The 14,740-nt window shown below is 33.4% G+C and overlaps 1 protein-coding gene across 1 annotated transcript; it reads left to right on the forward strand.

The window, feature by feature from the left end:
- Positions 1–3,339: 3,339 nt before the first annotated feature.
- LOC104598256 (calreticulin-3-like) lies at positions 3,340–9,925 on the forward strand. The gene is made up of 14 exons (XM_010260212.3): positions 3,340–3,493; positions 3,856–3,963; positions 4,343–4,535; positions 4,926–5,184; positions 5,346–5,402; positions 5,497–5,544; positions 5,849–5,935; positions 6,030–6,087; positions 6,206–6,273; positions 6,616–6,711; positions 6,802–6,858; positions 7,915–8,016; positions 9,252–9,284; positions 9,703–9,925. Exons 1-14 carry the CDS (start codon positions 3,376–3,378, stop codon positions 9,712–9,714), a joined length of 1,296 nt encoding a protein of 431 aa, XP_010258514.1. The 5' UTR covers positions 3,340–3,375; the 3' UTR covers positions 9,715–9,925.
- Positions 9,926–14,740: the final 4,815 nt, after the last annotated feature.

Consider the following 14,740-nt stretch of genomic DNA (forward strand, 5'->3'; position numbering starts at 1 on the left):
GGGATGGTGTGAGAAATAATGGTGAAACCTTGTTGAGAAAAGAAAACTTTGTAACTCAGGTGGGAAAAAAAGGTCGTGGCTTTGTGTTCTTCATCTACCATAGTTCAGTGCCACCAATGGTTGGATCTATTACCCATCTTCATGTCATTGCCGAGCAAGGTAAGATTAAATTTGGAAATTACATTCAACAGTGATCTCATTATAGATTATACCCTTTTTCGTTATCCATTAAAAGGTCATGGCTTTGTGTTCTTCATCTACTATAGTTCAGTGCCACTGACGAACGGATCTATGACCCATTTTCATGTCATTACCAACCAAGGTAATAAGATTGAATTTGGATATTACACTCGATAGTGATCTCATTATAGATTATACCATTTTTTGTTCTCCATTTGTTCTTTTTTTTTTGGTGAGAGATTGTTGTCGTGGGTTAGAATCTATGGATTCCAACCATGAGTTTGGGGAAAATGTTCAATTTATGTTGTAGGATATTGTAGATTTGATATTTTCCTTCATTGTCTCGTTTACAAGTGTCCATTAAATCAAATCTATATCACGATAATGTTCTCTTCTTTATTATCACTTGATATTTATTTTTATATTCATTTTTTTTGTTTTTAATTTTCATTCCTCTTCTAGTATGCTGGTTAAATCTTTGTTTATGTATCAATATTATATTGTTTATTTCTATTTCTATGATAATATGTTCGAGCATGCATTTAGGTCTTAGTTTTTAAGTTCAAAGCATTTAAAAGTGTTTTGATTTGCATTTGGGTGTTGGGAGTTGAATTAAAAGAAGGGAAATGATATTGGATCTGATTTCTATTATGGATCTTCAAGTGATATATGTAAAGATTTTCAAAGCATTCCTATGTTAATATTTCGGATCGTACCAATCAAAAACTAGAAAATGAATTTTTCACATATTTGGTATCAACAACCATGATGCAAAATTGAAAAAAAAAAATCCCTTCTCATCTCATTCTTTCTCACCACCTAAATAGACCATAAGCAAAAGTTAAACAATAGAAACACATAAAAGTAGACAATTTTTATATTTTAACTTTTTAAATAATTGATAATTATTTATGTTTTATATACTACTTTTAATATTTTTTATAATACGAAAATAACAATAATTAATTTAAGTTAAATTAATAGTCTAATATCTAATAAATAACAATACTTTAATCTCTAATAATTATTGAAAATTTATAACAAAAATACAATAAATGAGTTAAAAATACAATAATTACAAAAATACAATAAATACTGAAAATATATTAAGTTAATTCATAAAAAGCATTGTCTCTAATAATAGTTTAACCTCTAATAAATATTAATCAATAAATTATAATAAAAATACATAATTACTGAAAATAAATTTATAAAAAAATACAATAAATCCAATAAGTACAATAAATTAAATTTCAAAAGGTTAAATAACAATAATTTAATCTCCAATAATTGTTGAAAATTTATTGTTAAATAACAAAACAAAATAGATATATACATTATTATTGAATAATATATTTATCATAAAAATACAATAAAGGCCAAGTTACAAATGCAAAACAAGAAAAAATCAAGTAAAACTCACTTGATTTGGGTTCGTTCAATCGAGGGTTCCAATTGATTGTCGCTGAACCTCAAGAGAGAAAAGAGAAATGGGAGGGGAGTAGACTTGGCAAAAAGTTGACCCAACCTGCGAACCCGACCCGACCCAACCCGAAAAAACAAGGTTAGGGTCTCATATTTAGTTACCCGAATGTGAAAATGACCCGACCCGCCCCCAAAAGGGGTTGGGTTGGTCATGGGTCAACCTGTTGACCCGATTGTCAAGTCTAATTGGGATTTTTTATGCATTGTTAGAAGTTTCCACTCTTTATTTTTTTCTATTTAGTCTCTACTTTTTATTGTTTACTCTTTAAATTGTTAAATGTTCAAGTTTTTTAAGGTTAATTCTTTTAATTTTGACATTTTTATGTAATTTTTCTTTATTTTTTTTAAATCTCAATTATTTTTTGGAATGACTCAAATTGACCTATGGGTCAACCTTAACCCAAATATTTAGGGCTAGGATTTAGCATTTGACGACCCAACCCGAAATCAACTTGAAGTACCTTGACCCAACCTGAACCCGACCCACTGAACTCAATTGCCAAGTCTAGGGGAGGGGGGGGGATGGAGATAATATGTTATCATCACCTTTCGCGTTTAGCAAAAAAGCACATTTGGCCCATGATTGCTGCATTGTGATTTTTATTGAATAAATGTTTTTACTCTAAAAAGCACATATTACCAAATGCAAAAGCATTTTTTTTTTCTACTTAAGCACAAAAGTACTTTGAAAAATCTTATCCAAACATAACTTTATTCTTCTCTCGTTGGTGCATTTATATCTGTTTATTGCTTCATTGTGCTTTGGGTTTAACGGGTGTAGTGACCATTGTTGATATACTTTAGATGTGGATAATCCTTTTCACTAAACAAAAAAAAAAATTAAGGAATTATAAAATTTTAATGGAATGGGAGGGAGTTCAGGTTGACCTCAACCCAACCTAATCTGGCTCAACTTGCGGCCGAAAATCAATGTTTGGTGAAACACTTAGAGAGCCGAAAACATGAACCCAAAAAATCGACTTTCTTATAAAGCTATTTTTAGTAATTTCTCTAAAGTGATTCAGTCAATTCCAAACGAGCCCTAAGAAGTGAACCCTTCCAAGACGGAGCTGCGGGCAGCAGGCTGAAGTAAACTCTCTCTAGCGACGTGTCGTGGAATGCATTGAATCGTGGGTCCCAAGATGGTCCCACAATATGGTTTATAATCGACGGTTATTACGTGGGTGGGCTGGGCCCCACATGACATATCGATAGTTAATCACCACCAACTTCGTGGGTCCCGCAGTCTACTTCTTTTCGTCTTCCCCGGGCAACGACTTTGAGAGTCAACAACGATACTCATTCCAACTTCCGTATAGACCAGGACCCAAGTCGTTCAACTTGATCACAATACCCTTTGTCTTTGATAAATTTACACAAATATCCCCATTCTTCAAATTCTAAGCGAGCATCCGGGTTTGGATTTGGTTCATTCCATTTTGACTATTTAAATTTAAATATAAATAAAAGTATAAAAATAAAAGAAATACATAAATTTATATAGATTATCTTTTAAAGCTATTTTACATAACAATTTGTGGTTCAATTGATACTGATTCGGTTGGCCCGGTTGCTAAGTAGAAAGGTACCGTCCGACCCGGTCCATTGTAGTATTACTGTAAATAAATTTATAATGGTGGCTTTTAGTTACTTTATTTTTTTATAAAAGACGAGTTGCTTGCAGCGGCCATTTTTATCAGGCTGCCGGAAATGGCGGAGCCGGAGCATGCCCTAGTTATGAAGCTTCTGCTTCTACTTCTCACACTCCATTCTTCCCTTTTCGTCGATTTTGTAGTTTCAGAGATCATTTTTGAGGAGCGATTCGATGGTACTCCCGAACTTCCTCCCTATCATCGTTCTTCGTACAAAGTATTCTGTGTTTGAATTCAATTTCTAGCTAAAGCCTATTTATGAAAGCTAATCATTTACACTGTCTTTTTCCCAACTCTCTCTTGTTCTTGAATTTAGCTACTTTTTGTATTATAGCATTCCTTTTTCTTTATTAGTTTGATTTTTTATCTATAATTAGTAATCAGTTGCACTTGAATGAGATTTTCTTCTTGGCTGTTCCGGTAGACTGTTGGTGGGTGTTGTTCTGTCTCCTTTTTCTTTTCTTCTTCATTTTTTCCCTTTTCGGATCGTTGTGCATTCTGGGTGTAGCTGATTTTACTTATTTCTTATGGTGCAAAGACGGTTGGACTAGTCGTTGGGTTAAGTCAGACTGGAAAAGGAGCGAAGGAAAAGCTGGTTCATTTAAGCACACAGCAGGGAAATGGTCTGGTGATCCAGATGATAGAGGTGTGCTTGCTCTCATTACCTTAAAACTCTGCATTTTCTGTTCTGTATGGGAGAGTAGTTAGTTAGTTCACATTGCCTTCAATCCAAGGCTGTTCAATTAATGGGTCACCTCTCGGATGGGACCATTACCCTAAAGCCCCTATCAATTTGATGATTCTACTTATCAGATGAGCGAAATTTCATTCCAAGAATTGAGTATAACGGGTTTGATCTTCCAATTTTTGGACTGAACCCAGAATTCGTTTATCAGTTACAGATATAGCAGTTGGTAAATCGTTGTTTAGAATTGTTCGTTGTTGTCAATGCATGTTCTTTCGACTCTGGGCATCCAAGGTCACAATACTTACAAGGTGTTTTACCGGGCAATGAAATCTTGCAGGTATTCAGACGGCAACTGATGCCAAACATTTTGCCATTTCAGCAAAGATACCAGAGTTCAGCAACAAGAACAGAACTCTGGTTGTCCAGTATTCCATAAAGTTTGAGCAGGACATTGAATGTGGTGGTGGTTACATTAAGCTTCTTTCTGGTTATGTCAATCAGAAGAAATTTGGTGGTGATACTCCTTACAGGTCAGATTCTCCCTCCTAAATGTTCCCCCTATTCCATACCAAATGTAATCTTTAAGCTCAACACCTTGGGTTCTGTTTGTTGAATCCATATGTTTGACGTACAGTTATTGTTGCAAAAATCTTATTTTGTCTTTTTTCTTCTTATTTCTTCTTCAGTCCGTGTCATATGATTGTTTAATACATTTGTGCCAAACTCTTTCATGTTTCCCTTTTCCAGTGGATGAAACATATACCTAATGGCATCTGAAAATTGGTTAAATATGCTCAATCGTACTAATATATTTTCCTCTAATTCATTGTGATACTTATTGCATGGTCATTGATACGTTTTCCTGCTTTACTTGTAAATTATATCTGACAGAGTGACCCTTCTCACTTGCAATTTTGCAGTTTGATGTTTGGGCCGGATATATGTGGGTCGGACACAAAGAAACTCCATCTTATACTTTCTTACCAGGGGCAAACCTATCCTGTCAAGAAGGATCTCCAGTGTGAAACTGACAAATTAACTCATTTTTATACATTTATTCTTAGACCTGATGCAACTTATAGCATCTTGGTTGACAATCGAGAAAGAGAATCTGGAAGCATGTATACAGATTGGGATATTCTTCCTCCTCGGAAAATTAAAGATGTCAAGGCTAAGAAGGTTACGTCACTCATGAACCAATACATTTTATTGCATTTCTAAATTCTGGGATTAGCCTTTGTTAAAGAAGCCATGCTGAGCCATGATAGGATAGGTATCCAACATATCAATTTTCTATGTTCTAACTTGTCTTTTAATATATTTACTTGTTTTGTGAACAGCCAGCAGATTGGGATGATAGAGAGTACATTGATGATCCTAATGATGTTAAACCAGAGGTACCTTAAAACCTATTTAATGCAACTGTTTACTAGTACCCAAAAATATCATGATTGAATTGCAGATCCTTACAAATTTGTTTTGAAACTGCAGGGATATGACTCAGTTCCAGCTGAAATCCCTGATCCAAAGGCTAAAGAAGTATGGTCTTTGCTTTATGATGTTAGATTTCAAAGAAAAGTGATTAATCTTTGGATTCTAATTAGTAAATAATCGACTAGTCATTTTTAATTCTAAAAAACTCTCCTAGAAGCTTAGTAAATATCACTTCGCCCCCACTTAAAGCACAACCTTATTGTGTCAATAGTTTAATTATTGTAGCTTTCTTTACTTATCTCTTATTTTCTTCTCTTGAATTATTAAACCTTCTCTTGGGTTCCTTTTATGGAGATATTACAAGATTTTCTTCTAATATGCCATGAGTTTTACTGGTTCTTTTGATCAGCCTGATAACTGGGATGAAGAAGAGGATGGTATATGGAAACCACCAAAAATACCAAATCCTGCATACAAAGGACCATGGAAGCGCAAGGTGTGCTAGTGGGAAAAAAAAACTGTTAACTTGAACTTATTATTTCTTTGCTTTCAGTTCTCAATAGTCTGATGATTTGATAACCACCTCACAGAAAATCAAGAACCCTAACTATAAAGGAAAGTGGAAGATTCCATGGATTGATAACCCAGGTATGCTTTTGTTGCTGTTCAGGTTTTAAACAGTGAATTATAAGTTGATAACAAAATATAAATATCTTTGGTCTATTGGTCAGAAAAAAATCCTATGGGCTTTTCAATTTCTATGCAGAGTTTGAAGATGACCCTGACCTCTATGTGATGAAGCCAATCAAATATGTGGGCATTGAAGTTTGGCAGGTAAGACACATAAATCTCATTAATTGTTATTTATCAAGAAAATCAAAATAAAACCAATTTTTCAATACCACGATTATAGAATTAAGACATACTGAAGTTCACCTTGCAATCTACAAGGAAACCAGTTTTCAATTCTTTTTTGAGCTTGGCGTTAATGAATACTTTCAGGTTCTATGAAATATTTACCAACTTGTTCATCTCTTTATAAAATGAGTGTCTTGATGTTAGATTCTGGTCCAATTAACTGAGATCAATTTCATTCCAGTTGATCTGTTTGTTCCTGAGCGTTGAGAAATATTTTTCTTATTACGATGAATGTTGTTTGTTTTTTCATGGGTACAGGTAAAGGCTGGTTCAGTTTTTGACAACATTTTGATCTGTGATGACCCTGAGTATGCCAAACAAGTTGTGCAGGATATATGGGAAAGGAATCGGGAGGTAATATCTTTTCCTTCAGTCTCTACTGCTAAATGTTACATCAATGTCAGTGCATAAATTACATTTTTCTGTTATTTTTTGAAACTACAGGCTGAAAAAGAGGCCTTTGAGGAAGCAGAGAAAGTAAGGCAGGCCCAAGAAGAAGAGGTAAGTGATAGCTATTAGTATAACCATCCATATGTTCTCTTATATCAGCTTCTATCTCAACTAGCCCTTACTCCATTTGTTAAGTGCAATCTTAGGAACTGAGCATTCAATCTAAAACCACCAGCTTAATGTGATAATTTAGCTCAGGTGCTCAACTCAAATCAAATTACATAACTCTGGTTCAAGTTATAGCCTCGGTAGGCTTTTATTGCAATAAGATTGTTAAGTCAAAAATAAATGGCATTGGCAATACAATTATTGAACCCACTCTTCTCACACTTGAATCAAAGTTCAAACAGCCAAATGACTTTTGTTGTTTACAATTTTACATATAATTGAGCTTGTTCATATCTAAAAAAATGCCATTACCCACACTTCTCACACTTGAGTCAAAGTTCAAACGGCCAAACGACTTTTGTTGTTTACAATTTTACATATATCATTGAGCTTTGGGAGGGTTGGAGCGGATAGAAACAGAGAAACCTAATCTTTGGTATTTTCTTTTTAATATTTTGCACAAAGTGGATGGTTTCAAACTTGAACCCACATTATGCTTGTCAGCCCAAGATTTTTACCATTGAACTAAGTAATGTCCACTGAGCTTGTTCATGTTTGAATGCCAAAAATCAAGATTGTATTTTCTAGTCAAATCCATCCTCTTTCAGAACTGGCCCAATTCAACCTGAAGGTTAGGTCAGTAGGTTTTGACACATTCAAGTTGCACTGTACATAGGAATGAGAGTGGGTCAGGTTAGGTGGTAAACCCAAACTGACCCAACCCTATCAGGTTATGGTTAGGTAAGCCTCAAATGGGTTGAGGCGAGCCCTGGGCTAAAGCTGTCTCATTGCTGTTTCAGCATTCAAATATTTGTATATATAAGTTGGTTGAGTATAGGTCTACCATATATGGGATGGGTCAGGTTGGCGCAGTTTGGAGTTGCTTTGGGTCAGGCTTGAGTTGACTCAAACTCGAACTGTTGACATTCCTAACTGTAGAGGTCAAATTTTGATTTAAATTGGTGGTACTGAAAATGACTTGAATGCCTATGTGTACAGGAAGCTCGACGAGCAAGAGAGGATGGTGAACGAAGGAGAAGAGGAAGAAGCCGTGATCGACGAAACCAAGAAAGGGACCGCTATAGGGAGAAATATAGAAGGGTATGACACCTATAATTGTGCATTTACATTTCCTTCAAAATTAGTGTTCTTAAATATTAGATTATTTTTTTCTTATTGTACATACATATTCATCTTAGTTGAAATACACTTGCAATGACTCTCATTGGCCCTGCTTTTGATCTGTTGTAATAACATTTTTGGTAGTTCTTTCAGAATTCATGTAGATATTGGATTAAAAAATGCTTTATGTCCATGTTAAGAGAAAGAAACTTCTAGAGAGAAACTTGCCATTGTCTTGATTGATCAATGTCAAATCAGGCAATTAACAGCTGGTGTCTTGGTTTATCTATAGATATGATAATCAAGCTCGCTTTTCAATTTTGGCATTTTTTTTTGTTGAACATTCATTTTTGGGGTTTGATTGCAGTAGTTTTACACACTCACCAAATCAGCGTACTCTTGATTTGGGATCAAATTCTAGAGGTTTGATATGCTTTTATAAACACAGAAGACAAGGAAAAAGTTTTTTTATTTGCTGAAGACACAACCAGACATCATTAATGAAACTAGGTTTTTCCTATCAGTCAACTTCAGAATAAATATAGAGCTTGGGGTGGCTTTTCAGCCTCCACCTGTATGTTTACAAGTAAATGATGTGAGATGCATGGAAGGAAGACATTATGTCAATGCATTATTAACTATTGTCTCATGAGAGCCTTCAGATAAATTAGAAAAAAAAAAGAATAAAAGAAAGGGAGAATGACGGTTCAGCCCAGGGTCAGAATTTTTAGGCCCAAAGTACAGTTGGGGTGGGTGCCAGCTTGGAATTGATGCCAATTCACGGGCGGGCATTGGTGTGTAGAGTGGGGGTTTTTGACATTTTGAATGTTTATAGCTCTGCAGTGGAAATCAGTAATCTGCATTGGGCCTGTCTGTACTTCTCCGTAAAAGAAACAAGGAATAGAAGAGGGGCATGTTGCTGGTATATTATCAGGATGCAGTAACGCCCATCTGTCCTATGACATTAACAGTAGGAATATCCCCATTGTTACTCAAAACCACCATTTGACTGAATCTTTTTGATGTCACTCCTAACTGATTGCTTGTGTCATTTGATGATGTCTTTTCTGTAATATCCAACTTCGAGTACAGTTTGGGCAGATCTATTTGTCTGCTTGTTTCCACGTGCACTTCAGTTTACTGAATTAATGTGCAATTCAGTAAAAGATTCCGATTTAGGGTGCATATTCTGACTCTGAAAACTTGTTCTGCAGCGTGACTACCACGATTATTTGGATGATTATCATGTAAGTATTCAAAACTTTGATTACCTATATTTTCCTTTTGTAGCAATTCTGCACATGTTATACTAAGCCAGAGAGCATTGCTTTTCTGCTGGATCTCCATTACAATCTTTGGAAAGTGTTCCTACACTTCTACTTGTTTGTGTTTTAGTAGACCATAAAAGGGAAATATAAGTGGAGCATCATGGTGAAGTGTCCCCATTCCCCCCAAATATGAAATGCTAGCAGCAGGCAGCTCAGCAGCATGGGCTACCCTGCTTCAGAGACCAGGGGGACCCATGAAAAGTTTTTTTTTTTTTTTTTTTACTATGCCTGATTATGGGTCCCAAGGTGAAATACAACAGCATTTACCAAGCACAGAAGCTATAAGGCAACAAATTGATACATTTTATGCTGAAAGTTATCTTTCTCACTATTGCAGGATGAACTCTGAGGGCATCACCAGCTATTTACCTTTATATTCTACATCATATCGCAAAGAATGTGGGTTAGCACCTATTCTTGGTCAGGGTTGGTTCCCCTTGGGGAAGTGTTTTGACTCTGTAACTCCTTTTTTCTGTACAATGTCTTCTTCTCTCATTACAATAAACAATATGTTGTACGGCTGTATTTGCAATAGTGTAATACCAATATATCAGTTCCAATACCTCTTGCACAATGGCACATGAGCCCATGTCCCTTAAACCTCCAAGATGTAGTTTGAGGGGGCAGCCTAAAATTCATTGCTTTTAGATGTCCTACTGATGTGATAAAACACCAATACATTTCTGTAAAGGTATAGTAATACCAGATTATATTGGCCGACAATCTGTAGCCAGATAAGTAAAAATGTCGAATGTCTAGGCCTTCTGGACTGGAATAGCATTATCCTTAAAGGTCAGATTTCGCTACTTTGGTACACTCCAGTTATTGGCAATTTGACTCTAGGATTCAATGGTGGAAGCCAGTCCTAAACAGCACCCGCAATAGGACAAGGATGACCTTAGACTCGTCACCAATAGCAGCAAATCAAAGGAACAATAATAGAGAAAGGGTTATTTACTAAAAAACACCCCCTAGTGATTCATAAAATAAAACATGACTTAAGGAATCATGGGCCAGGCCGGGCCAAACCTTGGGCGCATGACATCTAAAGACAAAAATTTAATTATTTAGAAAATTTTAAATCAAATACAAATAATATATAATACATGAAAAAATATTGCACAAACCCAAGCTAGGTTGGACTTCACTAGGCTTTGGGCCTATGGCACAAAAAACAAGACATGGACCTCATTTAGGCTATGTTTGGTTTGTAAATGTTTCCTTTCCTTTCCCTTCCTTTCCCTACCTTTTCCTTTAAACCAAACATAGCCTTAATTCCTAGACTTGCTTTGGCTTGGCTGACCTATCTTTCCTTTTATAGATGAAAGGCAATGACTTCATTCCCATTTTTGGATTTTGTGGGACTTTGAATAGCTCTCAATAGTGAATGTAAAATAATATAATTGCATATATATAATATAATATATATATATATAATTTATTATATAAAACAAAAATATAATATATCATTGGAAAAATCTATAATGCTAGAAAGATGTGATAATGGAAAGGTTTTGACCAATCAAACCTTGTGAGTTTTGATGAAAACCAACTTGATTGGCTACCACTTTTATGATGGATTTTTTTTTTTTTGGTATTTGATGATACACACCACAGTAATAACTCCCCTCCCCAAAGTTGATGGTTTTGGGAATCGAATCCGTGTTTATGTTGGAGACAACCAACTAACATTTCAACTGAGCCATCCCTCAGTTGGCTTTTATGATGTTAGTTGATGGGTTATAAGTTTTTCTATTATAATGTCTTTATGGCATCATTATTCAAACCCTATATCATAATGTAAAAATATTGTGTATATTATATATTTATGTTCAACTAATAATTAAGCATTGTAGTAAACTTAAATGCTTGTAGTAAATGTGCATGTGCATTGCACGTGAAAATTTTCAATTACAATTACAATAACAATTATTATTATTATTATTAAATTTTGTATTCCATTTCTATCATAAATAAAAATAATTTTTTATTTTTATTTAATATGATGAATATATAACATTGGAAATGTTCCCAAATGTTTTTGACAAAATTCTATACTTTTTCATTTTTTGTGTTCTTTCTTTTTAAATATTTATTATTCGATTATGGCATCATGAGTTTCTTTGAAAAGTTGGACCATTGATCCACCATGTAGATAAGAAAATAACTTTGCTTTTGGACCAATTTTAATTTATATATTTGATGTACATTATATAAATAATTTTTACTTATCACACTTTTTATATATTCTTTTGATTACTTGTACTTTTTCTATTTTTTAAAGATTTATTATTTAATTATCATATCATTGATTAATCTATTTAACCCAAACCACTAACCCACCACCCAAAAAGAAAAATAGTTTGATTTCTAGGTTGACATTAAATTTTGTATTACATTTCCATCATTGATAAAATTATTTCTTATGTATAATGCATATCTTTGTTCAATGTAATGAATGTATAATATTAGAGATGTATCCAATATTTTATTTTTTTATAAATATATAACCTTAGACATGTGTCTAAAATTTTCTCTATTTTTTATTTTTGTGATTCTTTGTATTTTCTATTTTGAAAAATTTTATTATTTGATTATGCCATCATTTCATTTCTATGTTAATTTTAAATTTGGCATTCCATTTTTATCATTAATAAAAATACTTCTTACATTTCATACTTATTTTTGTTTAATATAATGATCAATATACAATATTAGATATATGTCAAATTCTTTTATTTTGTATTATATATTTTATTTATTTTAATTTTTTATTATTTAATAATGACATTATTTATTAACCCATTTTACCCCAAATGGTTGAATTGCTTACCATCACCGGGAGGGAAGAAAATGGTTTTGTTTTCAAATTCCTTTTCAAAATATTTATTTTATTATTATTAAAATTAATATTATGGACTTAATTAGTAGAATTCAATGTATGAGAAAAATATATTTTAAATATAGGATTTAATGAGAGAATATACCTTAGGTATGAAATTTAATGAGGGAGAATAGGAAAATAGTTTTATTTCCAATTTGTTTAAATTTTTACATTCTATTTCCATCATTAATAAAAAATTTCTTATTTATCATACTTATCATTGTTTAGACAGAAGAATATATGATGTTAAAAATGTTCCCTGTTATTTTTTTAATTTCTATATTTTTGTATTTTATTTATTTTTGAATTTTATTATTTAATTGTGACAATATGGATTAACCCATTTGACCCAAAATGGTTTAATTTCTTACAACCACCTAGATGAAAATACTATTTTTTCCAGATATATTTTAAAAGTATAAGTTTTTATGTTATTTGAATTATTACTTTATTGGATTTAATTAATAAAATTCAATGATGAGAAGAAACACAAATGCCCCTTAAATATATGATTGAATGAAGGTGAATGCAAGTTAATAACTTAAATGTTGGATTTAATGAGAGGGAATGAAATGCATTGAATATCTTAAAATTACCTATTTTCAACTCATTTAATATCGATAGCCAATTACCTATTTGCCCTCATTTTTGTCAATAAATTTAAATATGGAGGGATAAATTTTGTCATCAGAAAATAGAAAAATATTCTTGAGGCTATTCGTGCTTTTTAAAGTAGTATAGATAATGTATATTATATTATATTCTGAATTGGGGCCAGGCCCCCTAAATAGGAGACAAAGAAGAGAAATATTTGGACATGTCATGTATCCTTCCTTCTTTAGACTTTAGAGGGGGTAATCTATGAGAACATGGCCCCATTGAGACTTAAGAGGGCTCAATCCAAAAGGGCATGACCACACTATTTTTTTTTTTTTTTTTTGTGCTAGGAATTTGTGGAAGAACGATTAAAGATCTAATTAATAAATCATTAAACCAAATTAATTTTGAAAAGATAATCGCATTTTTTATTAAAACCCTAGCTGTCCCTAACTTGTGATGAAATCTTCACTTTACGAAAGAAGGTAGTTTGATTAGAAGAGAGAAAAACTAGAGAGCTAATTATAGATTGTTAGATCCTAAGGAACTGGTCTTATAAATGTTGGAAATTGACGGGTGCAATTCCAACATTTTGGGTATACAATTAGCAATCTCCGATTGATCACAACTGCAAAAAGAGTCCTATTTTGATAATTTTTTTTTTTTTGAGAAAGCCTGAAGGCAATTTCACTCAACTAGATCTGATACAAAATATTTCTCAAAAAAGAAAAAAAAAAAACAGGGACAGATGACGAAGTGTAATGTCTACTCATAACCCTTTATGTGCCACGGCAACGGCACAGGAGATTAATAATCATACGAGCATTACCTTCAAAATATAACATTGAGAACCAATTGAGATACTTCCAAACAAAAGAAAGCCAAAGCTTAGCATGTAGTCAATATACACATGCCATTTCAAAATGACAGCTGAAGGGTTGAATGGTTCTTCACATAACTGACCATTCTTTGTCATCCAAATTTGTGTCATTAACATCAATGTTTTAAAAACTGACCTGGCCACCGGTTTTCAGGTTAATAGTTCGACCGTCTGATTCAAATAGATGGCATGTTTTGACAAAAAAAATAATTAAAATAAAAAAATGGTCAAAAACTATTGAACGGGTCAACGATTTGACCACTTGGGTCAATAGGTCATTGATCAATTCAATGGTTTTTGGCCGGAGACCAAGTTTGGACTAAAACGGAACTGGTTGCCTGAACGGTTTTCGGTCTGAATAGTCCAACTGTCCAGGTCAATGGAAGTTCGAAAACATTGATTAGCACTGTTCCTATCAAAGAACCTTGCTCAATTGAATTACAAAGCTTATCCTGAAACCATCATAAGTAAATAAGATCCCTAGCATATAGAGCAGTACAAAAGTAAGTGCAAGAGTGTTTCATTAGCAGATTTACAAGGAGAACAAAGGGCTTTATGTCTCATGTTATGTTTCCGCAAAAGGTCAATTGTAGTGAGAATGTGAGAATGTTATTAGAGCATCACCACAAGAACAACTTCAAAGAAGGATTTAGATTCTTAATGCCCCACAAATGCTCCCATTGCAACTCACCTAGAATGGAAGTCAAACCTAAGGAGGTCGGTAAGACCGCGGTAATCACCTTTAAAGCAGAAGAATGAGGTGTAATATTTGATTAAGCCTTTTTAGGAAGATCTTCTGATAAACTTGATAGCCAAAAGATGTTGAGCTTTTGGGGTTGTCTTTAAAGATCTAGACCGTTTGGTAAGATGTCCTAGTCTACTATGATATAGAGAGCTGTTAAATGAAAGATTTTAGGTGTAGGAAGATAGGAAATTTTGTTTGAAGCTTCCAGATTTTCGGCCATTTTGGGCTTTCATGAGCTTTTTAGGGCATATATGTTCCTCGTTTCTTGT

Source organism: Nelumbo nucifera, chromosome 7, assembly GCF_055504915.1.
Source record: "Nelumbo nucifera cultivar China Antique chromosome 7, China Antique-T2T, whole genome shotgun sequence".
Taxonomy (NCBI): Eukaryota; Viridiplantae; Streptophyta; class Magnoliopsida; order Proteales; family Nelumbonaceae; genus Nelumbo; species Nelumbo nucifera.

Excerpts from the sequence above, each read along its gene's own strand:
- LOC104598256 (XM_010260212.3), top strand. The coding sequence starts at position 3,376 with ATGGCGGAGCCGGAGCATGCCCTAGTTATGAAGCTTCTGCTTCTACTT. Across the intron at positions 5,545-5,848 it reads CTGATCCAAAGGCTAAAGAA|CCTGATAACTGGGATGAAGA; the intron begins GTATGGTCTTTG and ends TCTTTTGATCAG. Across the intron at positions 6,859-7,914 it reads GGCAGGCCCAAGAAGAAGAG|GAAGCTCGACGAGCAAGAGA; the intron begins GTAAGTGATAGC and ends CTATGTGTACAG.